This window comes from Macrobrachium nipponense, chromosome 5 (assembly GCF_015104395.2).
Source record: "Macrobrachium nipponense isolate FS-2020 chromosome 5, ASM1510439v2, whole genome shotgun sequence".
In the NCBI taxonomy this organism is placed as follows: Eukaryota; Metazoa; Arthropoda; class Malacostraca; order Decapoda; family Palaemonidae; genus Macrobrachium; species Macrobrachium nipponense.
In genome coordinates, this window is record NC_061107.1 from 32,479,316 (window position 1) to 32,498,529 (window position 19,214).

The 19,214-nt window shown below is 44.4% G+C and overlaps 1 protein-coding gene across 1 annotated transcript in view; it reads right to left on the reverse strand.

The window, feature by feature from the left end:
* LOC135215279 (ATP-dependent DNA helicase PIF1-like) overlaps nt 1-19,214 on the reverse strand; it is a 167,145-nt gene that overhangs the window by 80,868 nt on the left and 67,063 nt on the right. Inside the window, exon 3 of the mRNA XM_064249824.1 lies at nt 13,743-14,028. Within this exon, the coding sequence (XP_064105894.1) occupies nt 13,743-14,028 (286 nt within the window). The remainder of the gene's footprint in view (nt 1-13,742; nt 14,029-19,214) is intronic.

Consider the following 19,214-nt stretch of genomic DNA (forward strand, 5'->3'; position numbering starts at 1 on the left):
ACTGCTCTAATTTCATGAGCTTTGACTTTAAACACTTTGATATCTGAGTCCTGACATTGTCCGTGTGCCTCAGAAATCAAATTCCTTAAAAAGAAGGAGAGCGCATTTTTTTATTTTTAAAGAAAAGGACGAGAAGGATCTTTCACTGAACACACAGGTTATCACTCTTACCTCTTATACCTTTGGTCCTTTGCACTAATGTCTGTGCTCTCACTGACAGAGAAGACATTCAGGCTCATTAGGCCCCACTAACTCCGAAATGTTCTTTATAGAGAAAGAACGAGGCAAAGGACGTGAGGGATTTTCATTCTTAGCCAAAAAACCCAGCATTGATGAGCAAATGGCATTGCCCTTAGCAAATCCAACTCTCTTATCAATAGCATGCAGCTCACTGATTCTTCTAGCTGATGCTAAAGCAACAAAGAAAAAGTGTCTTCCTAGTCAGATCTCTAAAAGAACTAGAGGAGATCGGTTCGAATCTATCTGACATCAGCCATTTGAGAACTACATCCAGGTTCCAAGCTACTGTTCTTGACTCCTTTGTCTTGGTCGTATCAAAGGAACGAATCAGGTCTGAGAGGTCTTGATTATTAGGAATGTCTAATCCTCGATGTCTGAACACAAGAAGACAACATAGCTCATAACCCCTAATCGTCTGGGTAGAAAGCTTCTAATTCTCACGAAGAAAAAGAAGGAAGTTAGCTAACTGACGAAATTCCTTCTTCTTTGCACCAAGCTCTGAATTGGACCCACTTAGCTTGGTACACTCGATCAGAGGATTCTCTTCTGGGTCTAGCAATAGCCCTTGAAGCTCTCTTTGAAAATCCTCTCTTTCTGAGGAGATGCTCGACAGTCTTGAAGCCGGCGGACTAGTCGAAGAGCGGACAAGTTGTGATGGAACCTCAGAAAGTGGGGCTGTCTGAGTACGATCCTTCCTTAACGGTAACTCTCTCGGAAAGTCCGTCAACAGCAGTAGTAGATCCGGAAACAAACCATTCCCTAGGCCGGCCAACAAAAAGGGGGCTATCAGAGTCATCCTGACGTTCTGATGACCTCTGAACTTTGCCAGAACTAATCTTAGCATTTTGAAAGGCGGGAAAGGAAAGGCATACAGATCCAGATTTGACCAGTCCAGAAGCATGGCATCCACTGTAAACGCCTCCTCGTCTGGAACTGGGGAGCAATATAGTGGTAGACGAGCTGTATTGTTTGTGGGCGACAAGAGATCCAACTGAGGACATCCCCAAATCCCCCAAAGCTTCTTGCATATTTGAGGATATGTAACGTCCCACTCCTGTGGAGAGGACTTGTCCTCTCCTGCTGAGAATGTCCGCCTTTACATTCTTCGAGCCTTGAATAAATCTTGTGCTCAAGACAACCTTGTTCTTTTTGCCCAAATGAGTAGGTCTCTCGCTACCTCGCACAGAGAGAACGAGTGTGTCCCCCCTGTTTTTGATGTAAGAGAGAGCCGTGGTGTTGTCTGCTTGAACCAGCACTACTTTCCCTCTTACCTCTGTCTTGAAGTGCATTAGAGCCAAATGAATCGCCTTCAACTCTTTTAGATTTATGTGCCAGCTTCTCTGAGAATTCTGAACAAAGTCCCGACACTTCCTTCTCCCAGAGTAGCTCCCCACCCTTTGTCCGATGCGTCTGACAAAAGCGTAAGGTTGGGGCTCAACTGGCTTAGAGACAACCCTTCCTCTAGTCTTCTTCTGATTTCCACCAAAGGAGGTCCTGTTTGATTCCTTCCGAGATGGGGGAACACGAAGGAGTCTGGGAACTTCTTCCTTTGGCCACTTCTGCTTCAAGTAAAATTGAAGTGGTCTCATGTTGAGCCTGCCCAGACTTACAAATTGCTCTATTGAGGCCAAGGTTCCTATAAGGCTCATCCACTGATTCGCCGAGCAAGTTTGTCTGACGAGAAATTCGTCTATCTTGTTCAGGCAAGAGTCGATCCTTTGGAGAGACGGAAAAGCCTGAAAAAGAACTGAATTCAGTCTCACTCCTAAATAAACTATCTCCTGAGAAGGAGTGAGACATGACTTTTCTTTGTTTACTAACAAACCTAGGCTTTCCGTCAGCCTTAAAGTCTTTTGTAGGTCCTCCACACACTTCTGTCTGGACCTTGCCCTGAGAAGCCAATCGTCTAGATACATGGAGATTCGTATCCCGTCCAGATGATGCCACTTTGCTACTGACGACAGAACTCTGGTGAACACTTGTGGAGCTGTCGACAGGCCGAAGCAGAGGGCCCTGAACTGATAAATGCAGCCCTGGAACACGAATCTCAGGAATCTTCTCAATTCCGAATGAATCGGAATATGAAAATAGGCGTCCCGAAGGTCTATGGAAACCATCCAATCTCCAGGATGAAGCGCTGCTAATACCGATTGGGTCGTTTCCATAGAAAACTTCGTCTTCAGGACAAAGACGTTCAGGGCACTGACGTCCAACACCGGTCTCCAACCCCCTGTGGCCTTCTTTACCAGGAAAAGGCGATTGTAAAATCCTGGTTCCTGCGGAGAGTCCACTAACTCTATGGCCCTCTTTGCCAGTAAGGCGAGAACTTCTTGATGGAGGGCGGCAAATTTTTCGGAGTTCTCCGAGTAAGCTGACAAATTCACAGGAAATTCTGTGAGAGGGGGGTGCTTGATGAACGGAATGGTGTATCCTTCCTTCAGGATCCGCTCCAAGATGAAACCAGGTCTGCCAGAAAAGGTGTAATCTGGCTCCTACTGCTGTGTGGAGGACTACGGGCCTACTTCTTGATGGAAGAGGGAGTGGTTTTAGAAGAGGCTCTACCTCTCCCACGAAACCTGGAGAAAGATTGAACGGGAGCTCTCCCTCGAAATGGTTTAGGAGCTTCCGTGGAGGGAGCACTCCAGAAGCAAGCAGAAAGAACCGGAGCTATCTTCCTGGGCTTCTTCACTGACTGTGATAAAAGATCCTGGGTCGCTTTCTGTGTTAAAGATTGAGCGATCTCGCTCACAATCTCTTGCGGAAAAAGGTGTTTCTTGTCCAAAGGAGAGAAGAGCAAGGCAGACTTCTGGTTCGATGAGACTCCTTTCGACAAGAAGGAGCACCAAATCTGTCTCTTCTTCAACACTCCAGAGGCGAAAATGGCAGCGAGCTCCGAAGCTCCATCACAGATGCCTTTATCGATACAATCCAGTACAGAGGCAAAATCCTTCAACTGCTCCTCCGAAAGTCCAAATGACTTGACTTTCCTGGCCAGCGAAGCAATGGCCCAATCCAGGAAGCTAACAACTTCAAAAACACGGAAAACACTCTTGCAAAGATGCTCCAGTTCATTTGCTGAAAAGAAAATCTTAGCAGTATTAAGGGCTGCTCTGCGGGAAGAGTCCACGACACGGCTCCTTGACGAAAGTCTCGAAGGGGGAAGACAAAAAACATTTTTCCCTTGTTCCCTCTTCTCCAAAAGCCAAGCGTTAACTTTCTTGATAGCTTTCTTAGCCGAAATCGAGAGGACGAGACGCGTGAACGAGGACGAGGAGTCAGGCTTACTGTCCTTTTTCCCATGCAAACTAGGAGAAACTGGAACGGAAGGCGCAAAAGAATCTCCAAAGTTGTCAACGAAGGATCATAAAAGGAGCTTATACCCCGACAAATGCTTGTCTTTTTCTGTAAGTACTTCTCCTTCTTCCTCCAATTCCGAAGCTTCCTTCGACGAAACTGGCGAACATTCCATCGGAAGAGGAATCCTGTTCGGCGAAGTCACACCCTGATGCGTCCGAGGAGGGTGTGAGAAAGCAGGAGAAGACGTCTGAGCCTGTACTGAGACGAATCCGGGTGGCTGAGCTGGCGGCTGCGTTGGCGGCTGAGGTGGCGCTCGAGTGAGAGCCTGACGTGGCGCCATAGACGGAGTCAGGAAAGGAGTCCGACCAGGCGTCTGAAGAGGAGTCACATGTAGAGTCTGAGCCTGAAGAGGCGACTGAAAAGGAGCCTGCGAAGAGGACTGCACAGTAGTCTGCGGAAGATGTAAGGAGGTCGGGAGCGCATTCGGGGACGAAAGAGACTTGCCAAAAAGCTCCAAGATACTGCCTAACTTGGCATTCATCTGTTCAAACACCGAAGGTTGAGGATCCACCGACGTAGAAGGCGCGGGAGGAGTAGAAGGATGATCCACAAACACGTCTGGAGCCGCAGGAGTTATCGCTTGAGGAGGCTCTGGAGAAGGCTCCGAAGGAGTGTGCGTGTTCGGCTTCTCCACTTCTATGAGAGAAGGGCGATAAATCGAAACCGCCGGAGAAAAAGCTTCAGGCTCCTCCCAAAAACTACAAGAAGGTTCGGCAGCTGCCACCTTCTTGGGAACCGCAGCAGGCGAAACATCGCGAGACCTTTTCAGCGGTCTAGAAGTCTTATTACGCCAACCTCTATAAGAGGAAACATCTGAACTAGTTGCTTGACGAAAAACACTTCCTCGCAACACCTTTCCAATGGTGAGCGACAGCATCCTGGGATACGGCTACAGGATTGCTTGAGGGGGCGGCTGCTCGGGAGCAGATCCCGCTCGCCTCCCTTCGGTTTTCGGCATGCCTCCTCCCAGGATCTGGGGAGTTTGACAGGGGCCTAGACCTAGGAGAACGAACGGGCCGAACAACCACCTCCTCCACTACACTTGCCCTAAGTAATTTATCACACTTAACTACCACTTCTTGCACTGTCTCACCCATTTTCTGCATAGTGGTGAGGAAAGAGACAAATTTCGAGTCCATATCGGCTCGTAATACTGACACGTGATCGGGATCGAGATACAGATTCGAGGGCAGGAGCAACCACTACGGGGTTAATAGGAACAGGATTAACAGAATTCAGAGGAATATCCTGGCTACTCACTGACTTAGAAGAAGATCTCTGTGAAGCCTTTCTGATTCTATCTTTTTCTAACTTTCTCATATACTTTCCCAGTGCCTTCCACTCCTGAGATGTTAGAGACTTACATTCTTCACACGTATTCTCAAAAGAACATTCATGTCCCCTACAACTAACACAAGTAGAATGAGGATCAAGTGAAGCTTTAAGAAGTCTAGTCTTACACCCACTACTGCACACCCTATACTGAACAGAGCCGGTGTCAGACATCGTGAAGAATTCAAAATAATTCCTAAAAAGAACAACAATATCAAAACCAAAATAACTATAGCGCTAGCAAAAAGATCAGTAAACTCAAGGTACATCACCAAAAGGAGAAAACCAAGATGATCAAATCCAAATTCCAACCAGCAGAGGAACCGTGTTACCGGTTCCGACGGCAGGAAACTTCTGCTTTATTGTTGGAATGGTTCCCGGTACCCGGTAGAGGGCGGGAGTAGAGGGATCACCTGTCAAACCATTAGCGCTACCGCGAATTTCAAATTCTGCCATGATGTCAGGAGACGACAGCTATATGTAACCACCGGGTAAGTTATATAAGTGAAATTTTGACTTTTGAAAACAAATATGATAAGCAAAGATCGTTTATGTCTCTGGTAGATCAATAGCAGAATGGGCTTAAAGAGCAACAAATGACTGAAAACTAAGGAGGAAGAGGCTGTTCTTATATCCTTAGCTTTGTTCCAAACAAGGCCAACAAACCCTCCACAACACTTTGTGTGTGTCAGACATGAAGCCCATATAAAATGGAAGACCACACGTTTAGACAGAGGAAGAGATGAGTTCTTACTGTAACTTCCTAGGGTATGGATGGTCCTCTGATTCCTGTTGCAATGAAGGCTGGAAGTCTTTAGCCATGTAAACAAACAAAGAAGTACTGCTTGACGAACAGTTTCTTGTCACTGCGAAGGTTGGTTCAAGGAGTAACTCTTCTGTTTACCCTGGAAACTATCAGGGTAGTTGAAGATTTCTAATATTCACTCAAAATCGTGGTCAACAACTAGTAGTTGAACACTTTTACGAATTAAAAGAAAATATAAGACAAAAAACGGCTGTATTTGTCTGACCAATCATTCTGAATCATCGCAGTGGTCTTTGCATTAATTGCAATGAAGCTGAAGACTTCAAGACTTCTGTTGTACCGTGGGGTAAACAGTTGTTGTTTGAGATTATGTTGCTCATAGAGCAGCCCATGGAGGGTAAACAGAAAGACAATGCTGAATCTAATGAGACATAACTCTGTCTGATGATTCTTGCAATGGTAATTGAGGAGCCCAAAACAGGAACCATAAAGCGAGAATCTAAAGCCAACCAGAGACATAGGTCGTAATGGTTGGGCAGAGATTCGAGTTAAGTGTTAACAGTCGACAGAGGAAAAACACTAGATGAACAAGATCTCTGTGAGCAGCTAGGCACTCAACTCGACTCCGTAGGCTGAGTTGCACGGTAGTACATTTCGTCTTGGCATGCGTTCATCTTATACAGCTATCGAGTGCACACCAGATACACTCAAGCAACTGCAAGTTAATCAAAACGCGATGGACAGCAATCCTCTTGTTTAGTGATAATGCCAAACCTGTGGTGTTGTTGCCAAAAAAAAACACTAGACGTCTCAAAGTCCCAATTGACAACTTTTGGGGGGGCACGAAAGGCTGCCTTAAGTTTCAGGTTATTAGGGACAGCCCTGGTTACGATAAGGCACTATTTGTCTTGGTCACACACTCGGGCTAACTTTCTGGTGCGTGTCTATCACTCAGACGGTGCAACTGATAACAGACGCCTGTTGCAAGAATATGCAAGTATATTCGTAGGCTACTGGTGATCAAACGCCCACCTAATTCTTCTCCGCTTCGAAAGAGAAAAAGACTGACTAGAGGAAGATATCCTTTATTCTCTAATGAGGAGAGCAAACGAAATGCTATCCCAAAGGACAGTTTCTACAGGACACCGAAGATAACTAGTCCATGCTGAACTGGTTTGTCCCACAAACAAATGAACGAACGTCCAGTGATATCCTAAGATAGAACCGGGAACATAGGCACTCGTATACGAACTCTGGGGAGTACACTCTGTAGAGTTCCTATTATTTCCTCATCCATCACGGTGTAACACAGGAAGTGGGAAAAAAAGGGAAAAAAGAGAGAGAGAGAGGAGAGAGAGACGCGGGAGAGGGAGAGAGATGGAGAAGAGGAGAGAGAGGGGAGAGAGAGAGAGAGAGAGAGAGAGAGAGAGAGAGAGGATTGACTGTTCTAGCCTGCTCTTCTCGGAACTGGCAGGAGGGGGCGATAACGCACGCTGTCATCAACTTGCAGTGATGATAGCAAAGTACGGACTTGAGAAAATGTATTCGCCTCAGCAAAATAAAGCGTTTCCAGAAGGGAGTATGGGCTCTCACAGACCACACGGAGCCTTCTCTTCCTACAGCTAGTTAGATTGTGGGAACACTATAGTTGAGTGGAATTGAATGCACCAAAAGATGGCAAGAACTTGCCATGTCCCGCCACGCATCTATCTTCTCCGTGATCGAAAACCTCGTGAAGAGGACTATACAGAGCTTACTGCAAGACTCAAGTGATGTCCCAATCAAGTGGTGGGACAGGAGCAAACGAAAGATCCTGTAGTGTCAACGAAGACAAACAAGGAGACTGTCATCAGGCATCCAACAGCTAGCACTAAACTACCAACAGCTTTTGCCAGGGAAGGCGTGGAAAGCTCTGGGCGAGCTGGAGCATGGGAGTGTAGCTCCTCAGATGATGCAGAGCACCTGGACAGAGATTGGTGCTTGACAAAAAAAACACCAGATACTAGAGAGATCCGAACGCCCAAACCTGGTGTCCATCCAAAATACCAAAGCAGGATCAGAGCTCTGATCCAACTTTAAGAGCATATATGAGAAGGCGAGTGAGTCCAACCACCCAGTGCGAAAGCCAGGGAAAGGACTGGCTATCAAAAAAAGAGGTCACTTACAGGACTGAACGCCTAAGCGCTAGTACAGGACGCTCAAAATTAAAACTAATCCAACTGTTCAATCAAAACTCATAAACGCATCACAAGACGCCTTTTCAGTGGCTGTCTGCCGATACCTGGGAATAGCCACAGGTTCAACCTAAGGGCAATGTCCTCTCCTAGGCTGTTCTTGGCCATGAGAAGGAGCAGGACAGTGACTTCAAGTCTAGGAGATCTGAGGAGCCAGATGGTCACCTCCTCTGACACATTCAGTTAGATGCCTTTCCAGCAGCTGTCTATTGATACCTGGGACCAACAACAGGCTTGACTGAGGGAGCGACTACCTGTATGCAACCCCCCGACCTAGAATCAAGGGGCAAGTAGCCACCTCCTCCACTGCACAACACTTCAATGTTACGTAGATAAATTTGTGATAATCGAAATAAAATCCTGGCAAAGGCATGGAAAGGAAGCGATAAGAACCAGGCACGGGAACAAATGACTAACATATAAGGGTTAGTAGGAGAGAATTGGCATCAGCTTTGGGAGGCAAAAGTCTGTAAGCAAGAGGCGAACACTGGGCGTTAGGCAGGCATAGGCACCCGAAACATTGGGCGTTTGGTAGTCATTGTCGACACAAACACTGGGCACTCAGTAGCCACTAGCACCCGAAACACTGGGCGCTCGGCAGCTATTGGGACCCGAAACACTGGGCACTCGGCAGCTATTGGCACCCGAAACACTGGACACCCAGGGGTGGATGCTCGGACAGCTGGTGTTTTGATTAAGCTGGCCTTATGTCATCATGGGCTCTTGCTCCTAGACAGACAAGAGGCAAGATGCCAACGTCTCTGGAAATCTCAAGTTACTTGTTACTTTGTGCAAATAATCCATTATCTACTGTAAATGAAATTCTGGTATCTAGGCAAAAAGTTATGCTAAAAATGTATGAATAACATTAGCGTTTCCTATGTTCAGTCTTTGCATTTAAATAACGCAAAATGATGCTCGGAGAGACTAGGGGCGAAACGCTGGTGTCTCTGGTGATCTCAATTACTTACTTATTACTGTAAGAAAATAAGCAATCTGTAATTGATTATTAACTACTTTATATGAATTTCTGACATCTAGGGAAATGAAGGCATTCTTACACAGATATATATTTTAATATATAATTGTGGTTTTTTAACAATTTGTTTTCACGAGACCGTGAATTTCTTAACATTCTTATTTCCTTAAAATCATGTAAATGTACACAAATATTTTTTCATAATGTAACAAAACAAATTCCACTCTAGTATTGTAAATTACTGTGCTTTTATTCTCTAACTAGTGATAAAGAATTAAAATAAGTATTTACAAATATATGAAATAGTACGTATTTCATTTCAGACATGTATTGAAAATTAATGTAAATGAATACATTTACATTCTAAAATATCACAAATTTTGACAGTAAATTGTATTTTTCCTAACTATACAAACCATCGGTCCTTTACATAAGGAATTACTTTCAGCGCCAGCTGGAACTCGGTCATAAGAATCTATAACAAGGTAGTTAGGCAGTAACTGCTTGTCCGATAGTTGAGAGTCCCACCCGACTGGACATAAACATTCCACTTTGCTTTAGGCCGAGGAACAGATTGAGGGGTGGCATGAGGTAGGCCTATATGTAAAGGACCTCAGGTTTGTATAGTTAGGATAAATACAATTTACTTTCAAAAACTGTGACTTGTTCCTACACATTATACAAACCATCAGTCCTTTACATAAGGAAGACTCACTGATTAGTCGAAGGAATCTGAGTCTTGTGAACAGACTAGTGTTCGCCCAACCAAAGTTCCCTCCCTGGTCGCAAGAGCAAAGGGGGGAACCTTGCCTCTGTCCAAATGATTGGAATGAGATCAACCGCAAGACCAATGGGCAGACCTCTGGACAAATTCATAAGAGGGAGGCATGTGTACCTCTTATGAATAGCAAACAAGAACTCCAGTGACAGTTCTCGCATGATTTCTACAGCTCCCTTGCTCAGCATCGTCTGAACTTCTTCTCTAAGTGCTACATCCCTGGAAGAACCGGGAACGTATGTCTGATGATGGACCGGGTGGGAAGTGAGGGGTGGTCTCAACTCGAAGGGGAGAAGATATCACTCCCAAAGGACATCTACTACCCAGGTCTCTGCTCCGTAGCGCTGCCATGTTGCCCAATGGGTCCATCCGGGCCAAACCCATCCCGAGACACACTTTCTTTGAGAAGAAGAACCTCGTCAGCCATTAGTCGCCTCTCTCCTCCTGGTGTACCCCGAGGAGGTTGAAGGGACAGGAGGCAGATCTGACGCTCCCGCTCTGTCTAACGGCAGAACCGGTGCACAGAGAGGGCTGCAGGCGATCACCCACCCGCAGTGATGACCGGTCTGCAGGTCTAGACCAGTGGTCTCCCTATGGAGACGCGCTGGTCTGAGGACGGTAGCGTCGATCTCTTGCATCAGAGGAACTGCTACCAGCTGCCCAGACCGTCTGATCATGCTGGTGCGATCAACGGTCGAGTGATGGGTAGTGTCCACCAACACGGTGAGAATGAGCACTGTCCTCTCGACGCATCACAGTCCCAGAAGCAGCCGAAGCTGTTCCCGGAGACCAGGGGACTTCCTCCCAGTCTCATCTCATGCACGGTCTGATGGGACCATCACATCAACCCTGGGTACTGGATGACCGTTGCGAGAACGATCACCGGTTAGGCGAGAGTCACCCGGGCAACTCTTACCATCCTTCTGCCCCATGCCGGAGTCCTGGCGGTGAGTGTGCTCAGCGGCCTGCACTCTGGCTACACGGTCACCAGCAGGTGACAGTACATTAGGAGAAACTCGCTGGCAAGATCCAGGAGAAGAGGTATTGGCAACAGCTGGTACCTCTATGGTCCCAGCCTTTCTCTTCCCTGAGAAAGGAGAGGCGGTTCCCGTTCCCGAAGGAACGGGAGTACCAGCGGAAGGCCCACCTGTTTCACCTAGACGATGAGACAGGCCCTTAGAAGTCTCTTGAGTGAGACTTCTTGGGAGAGAGAGAGAGAGAGAGAGAGAGAGAGAGAGAGAGAGAGAGAGAGAGAGAGAGAGAGAGAGACCACCTTCTTCTTTGACTGGGGAGCCTCGGAAGGAGAAGTGGAGGCAGCGGCAGAAGACGACGACGACGACGACGCCTTTCTCTACTTCTTGGACTACTTCTTCACCAACTTCCTCAGGACAACAGAAAGATCCCCAAACCAGGACTGGGCTGCAGCGGCTGCCAAAGCAGCAGGCTCCAGCACAACCTGGGAAGAAGGAACTGACACAGCAGCAGCACTTCTACAGGCAGGGACAGGGGTGAAAGGTACAGCAACGGTGACAGGAGGGAAGTCTAGAGGTGAGCTCTTCAGGCACTCGAAGTCTGGAGGAGGAGCGAGGACAGCATAACCTGGAGGAGGAGGTGGAAAATAATCCACCTGCGAAGTATGCGGCACTGGTGCTTGCACCACGGTAGAGGGTGTCACTGAAGTAATATGCTGTGTATATACATGATGTGGTGGTGCTGCATACCCAGGTGTCGAGAGCATTGTTGTCGTCCTCGACTCAGATACTTGTAGATACAAAGTTTGCCATACCTACTGCAGATCCCCACCCACGGAGGCAGACAAACCTAAAGAAGAAGCACAAGTCGGGTTAATGGGGGGAGTTCCCGTTCGTTCAGAGGGGGAAGGATCCCCCACTGAGCGGACAGAAGTTCGCGAGTACAACTCCAGGTCGGCATGTTTCCCCCCTTCCTCTGCACTCGACAGATCAAGTGAAGAGGTGGAGAGGGACGTGTCCCCCGAAGGGGAGAGAGTGAGGCAGGGGAGTTTACGTGGGGGAAGGAAAGAAGACGAAGTATCAGTCATCAAAGGAGTTGAGGGAGAGCTCTCCGACGATGCCTTGGCAGACTTACGTGGCTTCTTCCTACCCTCGTATCTCTCCCACTGCTCCTCCAACCAAGAGATACAGGTGTCACAGGTCTCAGATCTATTACATTCCCGCCCTTGGAATCTCACACAGAGGGTGTGAGGGTCAACGTCATCACTGAAGCGGAAAGCTCCACATTTCCTGGCCCCCCCTCCAGAGCATAATCTCCGGGTAGATGGGGGGCAAGTAGGCTTATCTGATTTGTGGGCTTGCATCATATCCATACAACCACATAAAATACAAATAATCACAATTATATTCAAAAGAAAACAAAAGAAAGAAATTGGCCATCTCACAACAGAAGCGGGCAGAGAGAGAACGTCTGTACACGACGGCGGTTGAAAGCAAAGTGGAATGTTTACGTCCAGTCAGGCAAGACTCCCGACTATCGGACAAGTAGTTACTGCCTAACTACCTTGTTATAGAATCTTACGACCGAGTTCCAGCTGGAGCTGAAAGTAATTCCTTATGTAAAGGACCGATGGTTTGTATAACGTGTAGGAACAAAAGATAAATTTATATCAACAATGGTTTTCATATTTAGACTCAAAATCCAACTAAAATAAAAAAATAAAATGGATATTTACAAATAAACAATTACTCAAAACAAAAACATTAATAGAATTATCAGGAATTCAAAGTAATTGAATTCAATAACCGATTATGCACTCTCGTTGGCCTCGGTAGTACCCCGCTAATTGACTTGAGTGGCCTGAGCTCCAGTCTGACATGCAAGTTGGAGCCTGGAGGTTAGGTTACAGAATGTGAACGTTCACAACTGTATGACACCAGGAAAATACTTCTGTACACCGAAGCCATCCCAGCTCTCTCTGTAACATACTGAAGTACTGTTGAAGCAAAACCTCGGTAGTTAATTAATATTTGATTAACGGGAACAATCCGCCTGTGACCTCCCACAGCCAAACAATAACATCATTCTCTCCTTAATACATATACAACTTCCACCTTTGTCTCTGCAAAGGAAAGTGATGAGTATTACAGGCAAGGTAAACAAAACGAAATGTGTTGGCCTAAAAAAAAAAAAAAAAAAAAAAAAAAAGTCTTACATTCACAAATCATCTTTAAGGTAATTATATTTACCAGAGGTTTGTGACTAGTCTATGATTGGTAAACAAAATCCCAAAATCAAAATATCACCTAATGGAATGATGCAAAATTCCTGCAACATTCAAGAATTACATGAGGGAATCATTAACGAGCGACTTACATGTAGCCTAATCCCGGTAAGTAAATGCAAAAGTTTTGGGATAAAAGAATGGATAACATTCTAGAATTACTTTAAGGTAATCATTACCTTCAACTTGAGAACAGCCTACATCCGGTGAACAATTATGAGTGGAAAAGGATTCTTCTAAGGTAACTGTTACCGGTGCGGATACTTCCTAATAGCTCATGGCCGGTAAACAAATTCTAAAAAGAAAAGTTTGGCCTAAAGGAATGATGTAACATTAAGATTAGTTACTGAAGGCAATACTTAACCGACGACTTAAGTTAAGCCCGGTAAGTAAAAAGATATATGCAAAAGTTTCTGATCTACTTGAATAGTGATCCCTTCAATATTATTATTCCCGGAGACTGCAAGTATCCGACTTAATGTTAGTCTGAACAAAATGAACAAAAGACATGCCTCCTGCTTAAAGGCTATGAATGCATTCTGGTGGTTCCAAAATCCGGTGATACAACCAGAAAATAAGAACAAGCTGCTGTAAGCACTCGATGTTTCGTTGAGCGCGGCAGGAAACAGAATGACATGATAACCTAAGTTGTTCCTAGTATGTATTGCTGTAGGGGGAGGGCACTGTATACCTACACTGAGCCATCGAAGCGCTATCCACGAAATTTGGATTTAGTCTGCCATCAAGTAGAAAACTCTTAGCGATATAATTACTAGGCAAGTCACATATACAAAACATACCTTTATGGTCAAAGGACTGATTTCATCAAATGAACTTGGAGCACAGGAGAGTAATCGCTGCCTTGCACTGATGACTTTGCCATCTGGTATTGCTTGTTTACTGGCTAATGTTTTCATAAATATCAATAACTGATTCGGTGGTGCATTGGATATCATCAGATTGATCTTCAGGTCTTTCAGAAATATCGTTGCTTTGCCTTCCTTGATGAATCGCTTATGTAGCTGAATGTCTCTTATGGGGAACTTGTGAGACTGTTTAGGGCTGTCCACACGTAGAATAATGTCCCTGATGGTATGATTAAGCAGAATTAATTCACATAAATTAATAAACACATACACGGAGACGTAAATACATTACACATATTGTATAACTGAACCATGAAAATATGGAACATGATAAATATATAAATCAAGACAAAATCCACAAAGGAACGAGAAACTATGGAGTTCCACAAGGCCTTTTGACTTCTTGTCCATCGTTTCTCTTTCCTTCATGGATTTCTTTTTTTTATTGGTCTGTATTTATATTACACACATACATATAGTAATATGAAAAACGAGAACTGCCAAGATCTTTCGGTCTTTACGACCCTTTACTAAAGGCAAGACTGATCAAAACAATGAGAAACACAGTATGTAAAGTGTTCCCCTCGTATTCACAGGGATGAGTACCAGACCCCCCCCCCCCCCACCCGGCGAATAGCTCGAACCTGCATATAGTTTGAACTTTCCTCTACAAATGCTTATATCTCCTTATCTTGAAAGTTCAAATACCAAATGTATACGTACTTAAAAGTATCATGCTATATCAAATATACCATTGAGTTGATATTATTAATATAATTTCAAAGTCATCTTAAACATTTTACCATTAGAAATATATACACAGCCAATGAGAGAGAGAGAGAGAGAGAGAGAGAGAGAGAGAGAGAGAGGAGAGAGGAAGAGGAAGGGAGAGAGAGAGAGAGAGAGAGAATAACTCCTCATGATATTAAAATGTTGAAATGAACTTCTATAAGCCACACTTCTTCCCCTCCCATAAATACATATATCTTTTCCAGAGAAGAGAAAAAGAGAGGGCTGAACAAGTATCTATTTGTCTATCTATTGATTCTTTGGCAGAATGAGAGAGATAGTGTGTTTATCTCTCTATTCTATCAGAAGTGTTAATTTATTTTACGTACTTACACTTCTAACACTTCCAGCCAAAACAGAGGGAGAGAGTACTGTGACATACGTATCTTATGGGACGAGAGAGAGAGAGAGAGAGAGAGAGAGAGAGAGTGAGAGAGAGAGAGACGAGGAGAGAAGGAGAGAGAGAGAGAGAGAGAGAGAGAGAGAGAGAGAGAGAGAGAAAAAATTTTTTTTATTAGGTGATATAATTTAATCTAATTAAACTTATTAATAAATTATCAATATTAACATTTGAAAATTATTACAGTGGTACCTCGAGATACGAAATTAATCCGTTCCGAGGCAGCCTTCATATCATGAGCTTTTCGTATCTTTGATCGCATTTTACATGTAAAATGGCTAATCCGTTCCAAGCCCTCCAAAAACACCCCAGTAAATTTCATAATAAAGCTAAATTGACCTATAAACAATGATATACTACAACAATTTGGACCATTCAATACCTAACTTAATACGTACTGCTAATATGTACTACATAGTATCTGAAAATAAAGTGTATTAGTGTACATGGTATACAAGAAATACTGTACTAAAATGTGGAAGCTTACCTTTCAAGTGAGGCTATCTCCAAAAGTGGTGACAGAGGAGGAGGACAAACGGCAGATACGTATGTACACTTAACTTTATGAAACATAAAAAAATGTGAGGAAAACAAACTAAACTTTACGAAACACATTAACAAAACTGTAACGCTTAACTTAACAAAAAACTTAAAATAATTTTTTTTTTTTCTTTTTTTATTTTATTTTTTTTTTTTTTTACTTTTTTACACTTAGTTTTTTTTTATACAAAATTTCAACTTCTTCACCACTTTCAACTTTCTATTTTTTCATAGTATCACTTGGTTCTTCCTTTTTGCTTACTACTCCTCTTTAAAAAATAACTATCCAAGGAAGATTGCTTCTGCCTGCTTTTGACAATGTTCCTGAAGTGACTCAGGCAAACGTCATCGAACTGTGCAAGCCTTTTCAGGGTGTCTCTTTTCTACGAATGATTGCACCCTATGAAAAGCAGCTAGAGCATCCTTAATTTTTGCCGTTGTCATAGAGTCATCGTCCTCCTCCTCGCCACTGCTAGAGAACTCCTCTTGAACGATGTTATGTTGCATGGCCTCCAACTCCTTCAGGTCATCCGTTGTAAGCTCCTCTTGGTGCTCCTCGAGAAGGTCATTGATGTCATCCTCGTTGACGACCAGCCCCATGGACTTGCCGAGTGCAACGATCTCGTCAAGATCTGGTTGCAAAACAGTTTCAGGGTCGTCAACTGTTCCTGAATCTGCAGCACCAGCTTCGCCCATGTCGAATCCCTCGAAGTCTCGGGTGGAAATGGCATCAGGCCAGAGTTTCCTCCACAAGGAATTCAAGGTTCGCCTTGAAACCTCCTGCCAAGCTTGGTCGATGAGTCAGATGCATATGACAACATCGAAATGCTCCTACCAAAATTCTCTTGAAAAGATGTTTCGTATACAGCTTCTTGAAGTTCGATATCACTTGCTGGTCCATAGGCTGGAGGTGAGGGGTGGTGTTAGGAGGAAGATAAAAGAACCTTGATGAAGGAATACTCCGCTAGGATATCTTCCTCAAGGCCAGGAGGGTGAGCAGGGGCATTGTCCAATACCAGCTGACATTTCAGAGGGAGGCGCTTCTCTTCCGAGAATTTCTTAACTGTCGGGCCGAAACACAGATTTACCCACTCGGTGAACAAAAGTCTTATTACCCAGGCTTTCGCATTAGCCCTCCACATCACTGGAAGCTTCTCCTTAAGCACTTTGTGGGCCTTGAAGGCTCGAGGAGTCTCCGAATGATACACAAGTAGGGGCTTCACCTTGCAATCCCCACTGGCGTTCAAACAAAGTGCGAGCGTAAGCCTGTCTTTCATAGGCTTATGCCCGGGTAGATTCTTCTCTTCCTGCGTGATATACGTCTGACGAGGCATCTTTTTCCAAAGAAGGCCAGTCTCATCACAGTTGAAGACTTTCTGAGAACTGTAGCCTTCGTTGAGAGTCATCTTGTCGAATGTCTTCATAAAGGCTTTGGCCGCTTTCGTGTCCGAGCTGGCCGCCTCCCCATGCCGCACCACCAAATGGATGCCAGTCTGTTTATGGAATTTCTCGAACCAACCATGCGAAGCCTTGAACTCTGGGGTTGGCGTTGATGTCCCTTCTCCTCCGTTGTCTTCAGCCTGGTTAATCAAATCGCCGAAAATAGCGCTGGCCTTGTGGCAGATTGCCGTCTCTGTTAACGTATCGCCAGCGATTTCTTTGTCTTTTATCCAGACAAGAAGAAGCCCTTTCCATTTCATTGTGCACATGGGTCCTCTTGCTGGACAAAATAGTAACGCCCTTGGAAGGTGTAGCTGCTTTGATGACATCATTCTGCTTAAGGATGGTGCCTATCGTTGACGGATTTTGGCCATATTCCTTAGCGATCACACTCAATTGCATACCAGCTTCATATTTTTTAATGATCTCCATCTTCATTTCCAAAGAGAGCATCCTCTTCTTTCTGTGAATTTCAACTTTATTGGGACCCATGACGACTTATATACTGTACGTAATTATGTTATGTAGTACGTATACGTATGTAGTAAAGTTCTCACACAACACGATAAAGTATACTACTGTACAACAAAATCACTAACGAATTTACGTTAATAAACGAAATCGTTAGAACGAACGAATACCGTGTGCATAAGATACCGATGATGCTGTGAATTGACCAAAGAAGCACGCCGCTAAATAGATGCATCATGGGAGGGATGCTGACCAATAGGAGAGAAGGATCTCAAGGCAGTAACTAGTATCAGGAACCAATGGGAGAGCGGGAGGATGGTGGCAAGTCTACTCAGTTGGCGGTGCGCCAGTTTTAAAATTGCTATTGGTGGTCCGGGCGAATCTCAGACTTTACAGCAACAACATTTCGTATCTTGAACAATTTTCGTATGTAGAGCCACAAAAATTTTCGTATTTGCTTTCGTATCTCGAGTTTTTCGTAAGTTGAGCCTTTTGTATCTCGAGGTACCAATGCATATAATTTTTGTATCATAAATTAGTGAATATTTATCATCCGAAAAATCAATGAATAGGTGAATCTCTTGCAAATAACGGATATATATGGTCAAAAAATAAAAATCCACGAATAGGTGAGTCTGTGAATCTGTAGTCTGCAAATATGGGGGTTTGACTGTATACGTACCTGGTTTTTTTAATAGTTTTATCACAGAAAGTGCATTCAATTATGAAACTGAAGTGAAAATATAGTAATTTGTGGATATTTCTCATACAAAAAGATCACAATCTGCAAATTTCCTGCAAATAATGGGAATAAATGGTCCATAAAAAATCAGCGAGTATGTGAATCCGCAAATGTCAAGAACGTGAATACAGGGGTCCACTACGTTTCAGTATCACCTTCTCCTAAACTGGTAATTCATTCAAGCTTATATTTATGATGTCCCTGTACAAAAACGAGTTGATATCTTATACCTCAACTTGGGGTGGCTGGGGGGTTGGAAGGCCTGGATATACAACCAAACCCCTCCTCAAGAGTGAAGTGGAGTTACTTCTGACTTGAGATATGGAAGCAAATTGTATTTGAAAAAGGCTCACCCTTGAAGTCCAGCAATAGAAGAAATTACTCTCTCTTGACTTCTAGTGCACCAAACTTCAGTATTGTATACATCTCCTACTGAAAGCAAGGCCCTACTGTGAACCAGGAACCTATGTAAGGGCACAGATCAGGAGAAAGTGCAAGGGATGTCAGGGACTCAAAGAAGAAAAGTAGATATCCTGCCTGTAGAACAGCTACTCTTCAGGTTACCGATAAACAGATAAACATTGCTGTCTTGTTGTGAAATGACTTGACAGGCACCCTCTTACTAACAGCAGCTGGAGGGGGAGATTGCCACCCATCGCATTCTCCCAGGAGCCTGGCGAGGGCAGGTGCTGTTATTCGAAAGCACTAACTCTGCTGCAACTTCTACCACATTTCACAAATGGGCGAGGTAGAACCTAGAGCTGATCCAATCCTCAGTGTCAAAATGTCTAGGGATTTGAGACATCTCTGTACCCTGCCTCCCAAAATGCAAATTGGTTCACAGGTTATCTGGTCGGCAGGGTACACACAATGCCTAAACCCAAACATAAAACTCTCTTGAAATGTAACCTGCCTCTTTGGGGCATCCTCCCTGTGGAAGATACCACATCCACTATGGTGAAGGCCAAAAAGTCCCACCTGAAACATATCTTGGCAGCTACATTACCACCTTCATATGAAAGAG